The sequence below is a fragment of the Oryzias latipes genome, chromosome 17 (assembly GCF_053564925.1).
Source record: "Oryzias latipes strain Hd-rR chromosome 17, Olatipes_Hd-rR_3.1".
NCBI classification, from domain to species: Eukaryota; Metazoa; Chordata; class Actinopteri; order Beloniformes; family Adrianichthyidae; genus Oryzias; species Oryzias latipes.
Window position 1 is genome coordinate 28,056,724 of NC_136253.1, and position 16,461 is coordinate 28,073,184.

The 16,461-nt window shown below is 36.9% G+C and overlaps 1 protein-coding gene across 6 annotated transcripts in view; it reads left to right on the forward strand.

Annotated features, from left to right (window-relative positions):
- LOC111949140 (uncharacterized) overlaps positions 1–16,461 on the forward strand; it is a 239,268-nt gene that overhangs the window by 190,913 nt on the left and 31,894 nt on the right. For 3 of the 6 annotated variants that reach the window (XM_078934222.1, XM_078934224.1, XM_078934221.1), the window contains one exon: positions 15,098–15,902. The exons of 2 other annotated variants lie outside the window; for them this stretch is intronic. In XM_078934222.1, coding sequence (XP_078790348.1) covers positions 15,098–15,261 — 164 coding nt within the window. In that variant the 3' untranslated portion in view covers positions 15,262–15,902. Of the gene's footprint in view, positions 1–15,097; positions 15,903–16,461 lie in introns of those variants that run through there. One more of the 6 variants, XM_078934227.1, reaches the window with a different exon arrangement.

Here is a 16,461-nt window from a genome sequence, read left to right on the forward strand (position 1 = left end):
GATTTTTAATTGTCACTGTTTTGAATATCAGTATCAAATGAACTGCATACGTTTATTGTCCACTCATCTTGGAGAAAATCTGGCATCACCGGAGCACAAGCAGTGCTCCATATTTGTTCCAATCTTTTTTGCACAAGCCTTGCTGTGGTACATAGTGTTCTGTTTTTTCACACTTGCTTCAGTGGAAGGGAGACACTGTTGTTAGTTTAAGATACAGGTGGAGTGCATTACAGAGAAGAAATAACGTGCGTCATATGTGGGAGGGGGTGAGTGCAATAACACAGTGAGGCAGTGACAGTTCTTTGTGTAAGATCATTACGATGAAGATAATTCTGTCATATAAAAAAAAAACAAAACAAAAAAAACACACCTCAGTCCAAAGGGAACAGCCAGACTCTGAGATATTACATCATTTATCAAATTGACCGCTCAAGCCAGAAGCAAATCTGCTTCTCACCCTGTTAAAAGGCTATACTGAGGTGCCTTATTAATGTTTGTGCATTTGGGGGAAATAAGTAAGTCTTTTGTTTTACAGAATCAATATATTTTAAGTCAAAAGAAATAAAAATGGAGGTCCTGTGTTTATATTTTTTTGACTGCCGTTAATCGTCAACTGTTTAGCATAATTCCATCATAATCTGAAGTGGAGAAAAAGTCATGTGTATAATATTATAATATTAATATTAATATTATAATATTTGTTGAACTTGTTATGAATATTCTGTGTAGAGAATTGCTGTAAAAAAAAAAGAAAAAGCAGAACTGTCATGGTGCAGGGTGGCTTGAGAGCCGGTTGGACCCAGACGCAGAGGCGGAGGCATGAGGATCAGGGGCAAAGGGGTTTAATGCGAAACACAAACGAAAAGCGCTGCAGAGCAGGATCTCAGAACTGAAACATAACTCACTGTGACGTGGCAAGAGAACAAGGAACTTGGCATGACAAGACGAGAACACCAGAACAGGAACACTAATGGACCAACACAGGAGGAAGGCAGAGACAAGACTTAAATACAGACAGGGCAGACAAGACACAGGTGGACACGATCAGGGCTGATGGGGACCAAAGGAAGTAAAACTCAAGAAAACAGACAAGACAGGAGACTTTCAAAATAAAACAGGAAACAGAAACAAGACAGAACAAGGACCAAAAACAAGACAAGTTCAAATCATGACAAGAACAGCCTTTTGCCCATTTCCAAACCTGACATGAGTTGCTTCTACACAGATGAAATAAAATGTTCTTGACAAAAATCACACTGACACTACAATCTCCCTTTAGTGTGAAATGAAGTTGTAGAAGAGACCTTGCTAATGCTGAGGAGAAAGACAGTCTGGTAGATGGAGGGTTGCAATGAAGCGGATTTTCCTTAATTTTTATTTTTTTCATTTTTTTTATTTTCTCGTATCTTTTTTCCATCCTGTACTTTGGAAAAATATTTCTCGTAAACATACAAGGAGCAAAAAGCGTAAGGGTGACTCCTAATTACTGACTGCAGAGCACTTTTGTAAAGCTTTGCACACCTGTTTCAAACCATTCCATGTTTCACAGGTGTACAGTGGTGGACAAAATTGTTGGTACCCCTCAGTTAAAGAAAGAAAGTCCACAATGCTCACTGAAATTACTTGAAATGTTCAAAAGTAGAAATAAATTAAAATGTAATGAAAATTAAATAGTCAAAATCAGTCATTACTTTTGAGTTGTTAACAGAATTATTTAAAAAAACAAACTAATGAAATAGGGCTGGACAAAAATGATGGTACCTCCATAAAAGACTGAGAACTAATTGCCCAGGGGGTCATGATGAACTCAGGTATGTCCTTTAATTGACATCACAGCTGTTTTCAAACCCAGAATCAGTCAGTCTGCCTATTTAAAGGGAGACAAATTGTCACATTGCTGTTTGAAAAGGTGTGTTCCACACTGAACATGGACAACAGAAAGCGAAGGAGAGAATTGTCTCAGGACATTAGAAACAAAATTATGGACAAACGTCGTAAAGTTGAAGGCCACAAAACCATCTCTAAGCAGCTAGAAGAAGAGGAAAATTGATGACAAACATTGAGGAGACGGATAGTTGGAACTGTATCCAAAGAGCCCAGAACAACCTCCAAAGACATTAAAGGTGAACTCCTAGATCAAGGTACATCAGTGTCAGATCGCACCATTAGTCGTTGTTTGAGCCAGAGTGGACTTCATGGGAGACGACGAAGGAGCACACTACTGTTGAAAGGAAATCATAAAAAAGCCAGACTGGAATTTGCACAAATGCATAGTGACAAGCCACATGCATGTTGGGGCTGCTTTGCTGCATCTGGCACAGGGCCTCTTGAAGTTGTGCAAGGTCAAATGAAATCTCCAGATTATCAAGGCATTCTGGATAGACGTGCTGCCTAGTGTCAGAAAGCCTGGTCTCAGTCGCAGGTCATGGGTCTTCCAACAGGACAACGATCCAAAACACACAGCCAAAAACCCCCAAGAATGGCTGAAAGAAAAGTGTTGGACTATTCTGAAGTGGCCTTCTGTGAGCCCAGATCTGAATCCCATTGAACATCTGTGGAAGGGCTGAAACATGCTACTTGGAGAAGACACACGTCAAACCTGAGACAACTGGAGCAGTTTGCTCATGAGGAGTGGGCCAAAATACCTGTGGACAGGTGCAGAAGGCTCATTGACAAATACAGAAACTGTTTCATTGCAGTGATTGCCTCAAAAGGTTGTGCAAAAATGTTAAGTTATGGGTACCATCATTTTTGTCCAGCCCTATTTCATTAGTTTGTTTTTTAAAAACTTCTGTTAATCATAAACTCAAAAGTAAAGGTTGATTTTGATTATTTAATTTTCAATAAATTTGAATTTATTGATACTTTTTTAACGTTTCAAGTCATTTCAGTGATCACTGTGGACTTTCTTTCTTTAACTGAGGGGTACCAACAATTTTGTCCACCAATAATATTGTGGATTTTGGTAAAATTAAAAGTTGAAGGCTTTTGTTACCAGAAATAAGTCTCCTGCGCTTTTTTCCATTTTTATATGATACAAATAATTTATAGAATAATTTAAGTTGCAATAACGTTATTTTTGTTTTGTTGCATTTACTTTTTTTGTACACTACTTTGAGTAAGAAAGCCCATTTTCACATTTGAAATGAATAAAACATAAAGAACAATGATGGGACAGAAAAACTCTTTTAGCACTCTCCTTGATGGTTTTAAATTTGACTTCTTGAGGAAGCTCGATTTAGGAAACCTGACAGACTATAGAAGCCATCAAGAAAAATAAAAAGGTTAAGATGTGTATTTGCTGCAAAATGTATGTATTCTTTTGAAAATGGGTTATAATACGTAATGATTGCTTAAAATGTACAACATTGTTGTTAAGTGATGTACTTTTGTTTTCGAAATATCTGGTTTTGATCATTTTCTGTTTATACTCAGTCCCAGTTTAATATTTGAACATATTTTATCCCGGTGCATTGTCTTGCCAGTTTCCAGTTTTATTTTAATCAAAGGTAGAATTTTCATAACGCATAGAATTTACTTTATATAAGCAGTTTATTTTGCTTTTGGCGCTATACTGAATTGTTTGAAGTAGTCTGAAGGTTGTTAAAATCGGGTGTGATACAAATGTACTTTCTCACACTCTCTCTTAAGCATTTTCCTTGTCTCTTTTCTGTTATTTTTTTCTTCTGAATGCTTTAAATGAATCCATTCAAATTCTAATAATAATTTTCTGTAGATTCTGTATGAATTGACATTGCGTGTGAGGGACACCATATCCTCACCTGTTGTCTTTCTGCCCTTATCTGTTCACAGCTCTCACCTTAACCATTTTAACCTTAACTGGCTTTGGAATGTTGGACAAAACTGAACCTCTAACATACTTGTCATTAATCCTTTGTAACATGTCACACCCTGAGCCACCCTCAGTATCATAAGGTCATTTCCTCCACTGTCTTGCCTTTTGTTGCTCAGACTCTGAGCACTCCATCATCCCACAGACAGACGATCCTCCTCGACCTGTACTGGCTTTTCTTTTGTTTTGGATTACTCCTGACAGTTGTTTCCATCTTTATATTTTCTTTCCTCTCCTGCCTCTTCACCTCTTTTTCAGATTCTCCTACATTTCCCTCACCTTTTAACCTTGCAGTCACACCTTTCATTCAATAAGCATGTATTTTCTCTGGTGTTTCCCTTTGCACCCTGTCAATTGCTTTTAAGAACACCACAATGAAGAATCATTATTTATTTTGTGAAAATCTTTGTCAGTGTTCTTAAAGCAAATATTGCAGTTGAAGTCTTTCTTTCTTGACCTGCAACTTCCTTTTGTAGCTTTTTTCATTGGTTGGTTTTACTCTGTGCATCATCAATTTTTCGCCCACTCCTCAAGCATTCTCACATACCAAATTCATGAAAAAAGGGTAAAGACCTTACTGTTATCATTCTTGAACATAAGAGTAAGTCCTTGGGTAAACACTTTACCACTTTTCTTTTCTTTTTTTTTGGTCTCCCGGTGTCATCCTAATTTATTTTGGCTTTTTTCTTTCCTTTTTTACTCTTTTACAGCCTTTATATTTCTTCTTTAAATAAAGGTGGGCGTTAAAGCTAGTCACCGGTCATTCTTTTTTTTGTCAGTACTTTTCCACAATTTGTCATTCAAACCTGCTGCACATCCTTTCTGGTACAATTCCTCAGTTTTAATCAGCGAGGGCCCTTCTCTTCTTCCGTTGGGTCCACCCTCAAACCTCAAACACAATTCATTTTGGACTCAGCCACTTTCCTCTCAATCTTTCTACATTTGGCCTCTTTGTCCCGTCCTGTCTACTTCCTTCTTTTCTGTCACTGACCCACCTTGTTCAAGTCTCCGTGACCTTCTTTCTTCTTTAGAAGACATACCAAATACCTCCCTGATTGGCTTCCCTGATCACTTTTTGGTGCAGTTTCTCACCATCTTGAAGCTTTGCACAACCACCCAGAGACTTTTCACAGTTTCCACCTGATCTCCTAACAGCAACTTTTAATTTTTCAACTTCACCCCCTTTCTCACCTTCCCTGCATTTTCTCTTCCTGACTTTTTGCAATCAGCTTAAAATGTCAAATATTCACCAGTCATCTCACAACAACCTCCCTTTTTGGGTTTATTTTCCTAAAACCAAACATTTGAAGCTCTCAAAATGATTAACATTCCCACCTCGTGGAATGCACTTTTACAACAAAATTGGGTGACTGCAGAAACAAACTAGGCTTGTTTGACCCTGTTTTATGTGTAACAATTCGATACCTGGATGTTAATTTCCAATACTTTATGTTAAAGTGATTGCAAGGGTTTCTTTTTTTTTTAGACGGAAATTACAGCTCAAGCAGGCAAAAATACATTTGCTGATTGACTTTAGTAGCATAGATGAAGTAAAATGAAGATTACAATACAATAATTAAAACCAAAAACATACACATGTTGAAAAGAATTTGAGTGCAATGATAAACTTGTGCAGAAATGATCTCCACAGAGAATTTAAAAAAGGGAAATGCTTTTGAACTGTTTATGGTGACGTTTAGATTTGCTTCTTTTTTTTTAAACATGTTTTTTTCTAAGCTTCTCGGATAATTTACTGCCTTTTTTGTAAGACAAAAATAAGTCAATCTGTGCATGAAAGAAAGAATCCTAATAAAACTGTCTTTCCTTGTGTAAAACTTTCACAACGTACAAATGAAAGCAATGCTTTTTCAAAACTGCTTTCACTTAGCTTCCTCTCAGCCAAAATAATACCCCATTTATTCAACAGGTCTTGAGAAAGACACAAAGATTAAAAACTTACTAGTTTTCTTCCTTTATGGGTCTCCACAGCAAATAATTTGTTCAGTCAACCCTTTGCTCTGCATCCTCCTTCCTCTCACCAGGCACCCTCATGTCCCACTTGACTACATCATTAAATCTCATATTTGGTCTTCCTTCAGAGCAAAATTGCCATTATAAAAAAATAAAATATTAAGTTCTTATATAAAGGCAGAACTTTAAAAAAAGTCACATGTTTGGAAAATGGTAAATAATTTAAGATGAAAACGTTTTTTCTTGCCCAAACTCTATGAAAACTTTTGTTTGTTGAAGGAAAATGCTATTGTATAAAGCATGTAGTCTCACCAGATGAAGGAAGATCTTAAGAAATACTGTACGGTTCCCTTTTTTGCCGAAATTAAAAAGTTGGAAGATCTATCCTCTTCTCTGCCTTATGATCATTCCAAGGTTTCATTCCAATTCAGTAAGTCCTGACTGATGGTTTTACTCTGTAAGGGGAGATGATTGAGCTCATCTACAGCTGTATTTTTGCACCTCATCGTCACTGAGTCTTCCATAAAGTCCAGCTTTCAGACTATTTCAATGATTTTGAGATCTAAAGATCGGTCAGATTTAAACAAATGTCCAAATAATTCATAGAAAACAATTATTAACTGTGGTTTTCATTTACTTATTTTATTCAGTGAGATAAATTTATGAAAAGTACAACATGAAACCCTTCAACAGTGTGATCGATATAGAAATCTATCTACCTAGACTTTTGTACAGTTAATATAAAAAATGGGATTGTGGTTAATACAATTCATCAAAGGTCTACCATATGTGCTGGTGCCTGCTGAATTTGAGGCAAAGCTTTTCACTGCTGTAGGAACACAAAGCCACAGCGGTAAAAGCTATGCAGCGCAAAAATACATCACATTTATTTATATTTATAATGCATTCGCATTTTGAGAGTAAGGCGGTATCAAATATGTAGGATGGTGATAAAGATAACCTCGAAAATACTACTACAAAGCACTGATAGCTTCGTTAATCTCCTTTACGCCTCAGTGCCGAGCTAAGTAAATCTATCTCTATCAATATTTACTATCAGTGTGTCTCCAATCATCTCACGAGCTGAAATGCAGATTGCGTAAAATCACGAGTCACACAATCCTTCACACACAGAGCAGCTTAATCTTTGCTCTCTGCCTCCCTCAAACAAACACAGGCACACCCAGACACCCACTCATGCATAGAAAGCAAACCAAATCCTTTTCATGGAAATAATCTTACCCCTTATTGCAAACTAACCCTCTTTCTTAACTGTTTTTCATTGCAACTATTATTTTTAAATGAGTATAAAAGAAATTATTTTGGTAAAAAGAGTGATGTCCTGGCAACAACAGTAGAGCTCTATAAATAATTCAAACCAGAAGTGATCAGCTGCTTTCTCAGTACTCTTCTTTCAATGTTCAAATGTTTCTCAAATACTTTCCTTTTAGAAAATAAAAAAGGGACACTAGCCAAGAGGATCAACCCAGAGAGATTAGAATAACATTATTTCTAAGAACAATTAAACAAAGTTGCATGCATTAGTAGGGATGGGTACCGAGCCCCGGGGCAAAATTCTTCAAGACCGCAGTATCGTCGAGCTAAATGGTCCAAATGCAGATCCTTCCTCCTTGTGCTGCGGCTCTCTGTGGATTCAGCGTGAGCACGCGGAGGGGGCGTGTCTACAGCTGTGAACGCCAACCAGTCTGTTATGGGATGGAAAGTTTTTCTAAAAAGACAGTCAGTGGCGATCTCGTAGAGGACACATAAGCGCCCCCCCCCCCCAAAAAAAAAATTTCAATTTGCATACGATGATCGTATGTTGTGCTGTCTGTGTACACTCAAAAAAAGGAAATTACCAGCCAATTAAGTTAACGAAAAAGTAACTTGTCATTTCAACCAGAAAATTTTATGTTTGTAAATCTTACGTGAATGAATCATGTCGATTGTACATAAAAATAATCCATTTAAAAGTTACTAATTTCAATCATGTTGATCCAACGTGATACTATCAAATTGGATGCATTAGTAATCGCAAGGAATTGTGGGATACCATTTTCTTTGTCTATCTGGGCAGATTGGGGTTTAAGTGTGAGTTTTTGTCCATGGGTTTTATTGTCTAGCTGTTTTACTCTGTTTTAACTAGTGATTTAAACTGTTATGTTTATTTTTTTTTTGCACCATGAGTTAAAGTTTGGTAGAGGATGATGACCAACCCCCTTGTGTGGTAAAATGTTAATGTTCCAATACTTAACACAGAGTTCGTGGTAATTGAGCTCCTGGCTTGTGATGTGGGACTTTGCTGGGTAATTCATGTCATTGATGTGAAAATTAAAAGACCCATTGGTTGTAACATTGGAACAACGTACCAATTACAGATGAATAAATAAAATTAAAGAAATGAATAGAAATTCAAGTTAAATAACCTTAATTTACTTAGGTGACCAATTGAAGTGATTCAATTAAATTGGATCAACTTTTTTCTTTTTAGAGTGAGCAACAATATCAATTTAAAGTTGGGTGCAACTGCTCTATTTAAATTGAATCAACTTAAATTTATTAGTTTGAACCTAAATACATTAAGTTGACCCAACCTAAATATATTAAGTTGAGCCAACCTAAATACATTAAGTAGGACCAACATGATTCATTTTTGTTAAAGTAACGCAATCTAATCATGTGGAAATCCTTTCCATAATTTTTTTATGTTCATTCAAAGTGAACGTTTTTTGAGTGTAGAACACACTGGAGGGGGTGTTGCACGCGGGGAAAACAATGAACAGGTAGAGAGGCGGGGCTTAGACTCACCGCTTATGATTCCAGACAAACTAACAGCTGGTTCCTGATAAAAAAAAGTTTTCATCCATAAAAATTAATATAATTTATTGGGTTTACTGGATTAATAAAAAAAATAGACAGGAGTCTGCATCAAAGTGAATTTGTTTCCATCATCTCACTTGTCTTAACTCTGGGTGTTTGACAGACAGAAAAGTCCATTGAAGGTTGTGGAAAATAGACAAAAGATCAAATAAAACGTCACACTCATAAAGAATAAAAATAATAAGATTAAATAGTTAAATAAATATCCTGACAGCATTTTTAATCAATACAAGTATTGCCAAATGAGCTATCGTGATATATTGGCAAAAACATTTTGCCAATCAACACATCTAGTGTTGGGGCTCCCTATGCTTTCCTCTCAGTGGGAAACTGATCCAAATGGCTCTTTTTGAGAGGTACAGGTTGCAGAGCTCTGCTCTGGTCTAGCACATCCACGTGCATTCCAGGTTTGTATTGTAACAAATATCATGTATAAAGTAAAATGTTTTGTTAAAAACACAATGTTGTTCCTTAATGAGGAAATAAAACACTTTATGTTCTTAATTTATTAATTTTTTTTCGTCCTCACAAAGTATTAATAAGAGTGTCATTAAAATAAATAATAAGCAGTATCAATAAGAGTAACGGTATCGTTAAAACCTTAACTATACCCATCCCTAAGCATTAGCGATAGTGATTCTAGTAAGTTTTCATGAGAAAATGTAATTAAAAGGAAAAAAAACTCAATAGTTAGGACTTTAGTTCCATAATTTTCTACTATTAGTAATACCCACTCCAATCATCTTTTGAGATATTGTAAAAGCATTCCCAGTGATCTTTTAAATTGATATTATACAGTTTTTTAGCCCCCCCTCCCAATACATAAATAAATAAATAAATAAATAAATAAAATGGCGTAATTTTCTGCAGAGTTGATTGGAGATTCACCTCTGAGTTATGGGAGGGGACTGTTGGTGCAGAGCAACCCCTGGCCCCCTTCTTGTCACCCATAACTGAGCACTCTTTTTACACACACTCCTGCTAGCTTACAGCTCCTCACACCTCCAACCTAACATTACCGGTGCAACAAAAATGCCACACAATATTGAAGCAACAGTTTAGAGTCAGATGCTAACTCTGATAAGGGAAAATGACAGGCAATGACAGCCTGAAGTCTTGAACTCATGGACATCAGCAGATGCTGGGTTTTCTCCTTCTAAATGCTCTGCCAGGCCTTTACTGCAGCGGCTTTCAGTTGCTGTTTGTTTGTGGGCCTTTCTGTCTGAAGTTTAGTCCTCAACAAGTGAAATGCATGCTCAATTGGTTTAAGATCAGGTGACTGACTTGGCCATTCAAGAATATTCCACTTCTTTGCTTTAATAAACTCCTGAATTGCTTTGGCTGCATGTTTTGGGTCATTGTCCATCTGTATTATGAAACGCCGCCCAATCATTTGGGCTGCATTCACCTGGATCTGCGCAGACAGTCTGTCTCTGAACACCTCAGAATCCATTGGGCTGCTTCTGTCCTGTGTCACGTCATCAACAAACACTAGTGTCCCAGTGCCACTAGCAGCCATGCACGCCCAGACACTGCCTCCACAGTGTTTTACTGATGATGTAGTGTGCTTTGGATCATGAGCTTCTCCACGCCTTCTCCATACTTTCCTTTTGCCATCATCCTGGTAGAGGTTGATTTTGGTTTCATCTGTCCAAAGAATTTTTTTCCAGAACTGTGCTGGCTTTTTTAGATGCTTTTTAGCAAAGTCCAATCTACCTTCCTATTCTTGAGGCTTATGAGTGGCTTGCATCTTGCAGTGTACCCTCTGTATCTACTTTCATGCAGTCTTCTTTTTATGGTAGAATTGGATATTGATACGCCTACCTCCTGGAGAGTGTTGTTCACTTGGTTGGCTGTTGTGAACGGGTTCCTGTTCACCATGGAAATGATTCTGCGACCGTCCACCACTGTTGTCTTCCATGGATGTCCAGGTCTTTTTGCGTTACTGAGTTCGCCAGTGCTTGCTTTCTTTCTCAGGATGTACCACACTGTTGATATTTCCACTCCTAATACTGTAGCAATTTCATGCATGTTTTTTTTCGTTTTTCTCAGCTTAAAAATGGCTCCTTTCACCTGCATGGAAAACTCCTTTGACCGCATGTTGTCTGTTCACAGCAAAATCTTCAAAATGCAAGCAAGAGTCCTCTAATCAACTCCCGGCCTTTTATCTGCTTCACTCATAATGACATAACAAGAGAATTGCCCACACCTGCCTATGCAGTAGCATGGAAGTATACATATTGAACTCCATGACTTCATGTTCTTCATGTTTATTATACAATTACCGGTATGAAGCCTATTGAGAAAACTACTGTTGTAAAATTGGGCTATATAAATAAAATTAAATTGAATTCAATTGAATCCCAAAGAGGATTTGAAATTATGGCTCTGTATGTTTTATCAGAATGCACAATACCAATATTACATGAGCATTTGGGTTAGAAGGTGAATATGACAATTAAAAAAACAAGAAATGGGGAAACTGATTCCTTTAATCTTTAATAGAGTTACACAGTTCTTGGATGGTTGGCTCTGTAAAAAAAAGTTGGAAGTAAAGACATAAACACAAACAACAATAAAAGTGGTTGTGGTTTACTGGTGTCTTAAGCCTCACCAATGGCACTTTCTTTTCTCTTTCGGCTTTTCCCATCAGGGGTCGCCACAGCGAAACAACCTCTCCTTCGAGGATGAGTCGCACCAATGGCACTATTTAACAAAAACCCCGAAGCCAATGCAAAGAAAAAGAAAAAAAGGAAACACCACTGAAAGGATAACTTCAGGTTTTGAACGGCCACCAATGAAAAACATAAAAAATAATTATGATTTTCCTTATGTTTAACCATCAATTTTTCACACTTTAATTTATTTAATGTATTTCAGAAATGCTGCACACAATAGCTCTATGCGAAGCACCATGTTTGGGATTAAAGGGGTCAATTATTTGTAATTCAGTAGTAAATGAGATTTGGAAGATGCCCGCACAAGAAACTGAACACCACGTTGTTCCTAATGGCATGGCACCAGTGTAAGGCAGCTCTATCACCATCAGTGTATAAAAATGTGTGTCTATGCAAGCATGACTCAAGGGCACAATACAAACACATACAGTAATTATTTTTTGTCAAAAAATGTTGGTATTATTTAAGGATAAAGTTTAAAGTAGATTTTCAGAGAACACTGTTAGTTTATCAGCATTATTTGTATTCAACTCACTTTACGGTGTGAACCAGGGGGATCAAAAAGACAGCCTAATCAATTAGGCTTTTAAGGCTCTGTTTTGTTCATCCCTCCTGATCAGAAACGGCTGTAATACTCTGCTGGGATGAGGCCACCCTTAAGAGTGAGGTGCAGCCATGGACCCTTGGATCCAAAGGGAGCACCCATTGTTTTTTTTGCAAAGTTTTCAGTTTTACGAAGAGAAGTTGGAAAACTTATCTTTTTGAGTGGTTTTGATTTGGTCTTGATCCGGCACCCGTGACCCCACAGGTGGAAATCTGTTGATATAACAGAGTAGGAAGATAAGCAGAAATCTTAAGATGGAACCGAAATTGGTGGCACATAATGTCACTTGGAGAAAACCAGAAAGCTCAGAAAAAGAACTGGTGTTGTATCTGTGGCAGAAATTACTATTTGGAGGCTGAACAAATTGTTCTGGCCAAAAGCATAAGCTGTTACATTTTCTTACTAAGTTAGTCTTCAAAGAAGAGTTCTACCTGGGTTCTACCTTGAGCTGGTTTTAGTGAGTATCTTTATTTAAATGTTTTGTTATGTATTCACCAAGTAAATTTTTTTAATGATACAAAAAACTTAATGAATGCGTTAAGTTTCATGTGCAGCTGTGCAGTTTGAGGCCTGTGGCACTGTTCCGTTTACCATACTGAGAATGTAATTAAGTCCAAGCACTGCCAGTATTTACTGGCAAAGGGGGGAAGCATCATCTCTTTGCTCTTCAAACAGCCCCTCCATCTGTTTTATTGGATTGTAGTCTGAGGCAGTGGCAGACACGACATGGGCATTGGACGAGACGGACCCAACTGAGATCCCCAACCAACCTCACGCTGTTTTTAATACAATGTGACCTCGCCGAGGGGATTTAAACGCAGATGCTAAAAAAGTAGAGTGTCTGTTTGTTTATGTATCTATCCCCGATAAGAGCGTTTATAATCCCCTTCAGGTTAGGACGCATGATTAGTGCTTTAGCTGTGATGTTTTTTCTTGATAGAGCACAGCTTTGACAGATAACAGAGTGTAGACTATAAAACATTTTGTGTCAACAGAGTATTGAAGGGGGCAAAAGCACACTGATTCACTGTTGAGTGGGTTTAATGACTTAATGGTACAAAGATCCAATAGAAAAATAACAGCATGAGACACGGATCACTTTTTAATTGATTCCCTTGACAACATAATGCATTTCAGAAGTAGCATGCTCTATAGATCTCCCTGTGATTTTAGCGACTGTAACTGTTCAGTTTGGCCACTTAAACAGAAAACACTTTTTTTTTTTTTAATCTTCACAACATTAACATTAAGTGATGAATCAATTTAACAATTGATTCTATGACCTATCCACTATTTGGTACGGCTTTACTAATTTCTTGTTTGTGTCTTTTCTGTTTTCGTCGGATTAAAGAACAATTGTTGTATGTTTTTTGTTTAGTGGTAAGTATCTTCAAATATGTCTGATGTTTAATATAAATACCTAATCATAGAATTAAACCATCAGATGTGAGCATACAGATCCTGACGTAGACTTAGTGAAGTTTAAACAGGTGTAGATTTTAGGATTTTAGGGCATATTCTCACTGGTTGATTTTATTTACACATATAGACCTATGCAGATTATTCTAGACTGGGCTTCAGTTTCAGTTCACTTCTAATAGTCATTTGTGAAAGCAAACTAAACTTGATGAGAATTCTTCACTCAAGTCCACTAAACTGCCCTAATGTAAAAGAGGCCTTAAGTGATCTAGAAAATCTGGTCTGGAACCAATAACTGTCACTTTTAAAATATTTCAGAAACTGATGCTTCTACTTTGATTTTAGTGCCCAACAGTTTATATAGAAAATGTTCTATAAAAAAAAGGGAAAATGTCCTTATGACAGCAGTTATCTTTGGACTAAAACTTCTGTTCAATGCAAGGATAATGGCAGTCTGCCTTAAGATTCAACACGGGGACTAGTATATCAAGTAAGCACATTTCTATCCAAGGAAATGAGATACAAACACAAACTCTATTGAACCTTGAGGCAGGTTGACTGTAGTAGATTATTTCACCCTGTACCACTCATGGAAGCTGAAAATGAAGTATGGCCACAGGCTCACCATATGTTCAATAGATTATTAAGAATTGTAGTTATATTAAATCATCAGCATAAAAACATGGGTTCATGTTGCCTTGTATTGATAAATCACGCTGCTGGGGTTGCATCTTTTTGGTACATTTGACTTATCTGAAAACAGTAGTGTTGTTGATCTATATAAATGTGACTGTTTATGTGGTGGGACTGAGGATTGACGTCACAGAAAGAAGACTGTAGAAAGCAGAAAGTGCTGAAACGGGGAGAGGCTTTGTGATATCGTACTTCCTAGAAGTTGGAAGGTCTGAGAGAAAACAGTGACCATAGTAATGGGATCTTCTTGATGTAGATTCAGTGCTGAGCTAGCAGTGCCAGAGATGGAACTCCAGGGGAGGGGTAAAGAGGCCTCCTGTGGAGACAGTGATGAAAAATGGTGTTCATTTTAGTAATGCACAAAAAAAAGTGGTTGAAGTCACAAGAAAGAGTTCTAAAGTAAAATCCTAGAGAATAGCAGAAATACAAGGTTTGTGTTTAATATTGAGGCACTACAAGAACTGTGATGTTGAGTCGTTTAAGACTTTTCCAAGTATAACTGGTATCTCTGATTATACGATACTTTTAAAAGTCTGTGCTTTCATTTTTTACTTTACCATTATGTCAAATGAAATTGTCCTTCAAAGTGGCCCGAACAACGTTTAATTACATTGTAAAGACATCTTTTTTTAAAATTGGATCACCCAATAGAGGGCACTCTTTTTCTTTTTCTTTGTTTTAAAGATGCAACTCTATACAGTGCACTTAATGCCTCATCTTTTCTAATTATTACTTTTTTAAAAAAAAACAAAAAAAACTTTCATTTGTTTTGGGGTATTCCTTCACAAAGACATTTTCATGAAATGTATTTTAATCAAATGATGTTTTTCTTGTTAAAAGGTAGATTTAATCATTTAAAAAAGAAAGATAAAAGCTCTCTCACTCATTTAAAAATCTCAAATTGGCTTGTTTCTTGTCCTCTTGTTTCTTTTATTTATTTATTTATTTTTTTGTCCATGGTATTATTCTCTCTTGCCTTCATTTTTCTCTGTCAAGCAGTAAGGACTCTCTGCACCGGCTCCCTGCTCAACCAAATGTCGGCATTCATCACATCATCCAGCGGCAACGCAACAGCCCTCACTAACGTGCTGTATTACAAAGCAAGATGGGGTGGGAGATGCAGCCGCTATCTAATTTCCCACTGCTGTAAATTGAGAAATTGAGAAAGAGAGAAAAGAGAAAATGTGAAATGGAGGTAATGTGGGATTTCTCAGATAAACTATTAAAAGATATGAAGTTAGCATTTTCTGCAGAGCCAAACTAATGACAAACTCCTGAACTGCCTTCATATACTTTCATCATCTAAAAGTCCAATATGCTGGGAGAGTTTAAGGAAAATAGTGCATCAAAAGTGTAATAGTACATTATTGCTGTAGATTAAATATGTATCACCAGAATGCGATATCTTACACTTATTTCTCTGCTTCCTAAGTACTTCCCTGCAAGATCACTTATGGCATCTCATATGCTATGCAGCCATGGGTATGACCCAGAATGTGTAGACTACAGTTAGGCAAGGTAGCTGAGGGCCTGTGGAAAAAAATGAATAAAAGGTTTTCTTCCCTTAACCCTAGTGCTATCTTGGATGACCCCACCCTTACATTGACGTGTTCTCCCTACCATGACAAAGGTGGATAAAGGTGGAAAAATTTCATGTAATCCATGGACACCAGTGAAGATCACAAATCATTGAAGAAAAAAGGTTCAGAGCACTGTCTAGTGGGTCTAGATGACCCAACTCCCAATGTTAAAGTGCCTAGGATAGCACAAGGGAGAAGAGTATCTGCAAATCAGAAAAACAGGGGAGAGTTTTTAAAGTTTGATTTAAAAACTTAGTTTTCAAATGACACATGGGGGCGAAAATGCATTGAAATTGGTATTTTGTCAGTTACCAATTTAGTAATACTAGTTTCAATTAAATATTGGTGACACACTTAAAATATTTACATCTGGGATAGGTTTTCAGTTTTAAAAATTGTAATTTGATACCGTTGACCTTTTCATCATACTTTTAATAAACATAACGGATGATACAATCTGTCTGAACTCATGGATCCATTTGGAATACCTGCATTCTGCATTGACTGCCAAATGTACATAAGACAAGTGTGGAAACTAGCTCTTCAAATTAAGCCATATGCCAAACGTGAGCCTATTAGTTTTTTAGAGTATTATCATTTTATATTTTGTCCATATATCAAAAAAGATCAGATATTCTCAAACCAGCCAGTGATTTCTATTTGATTTTTTTTTTCATTTTTACTTTACTAAACTTTTTTTCCCCAAATGATTTTTCTAAATACATGATCACTACAAAGCTCAAGTGAACAGCAGTTTGTCACACACACACACGCTAAAACCGC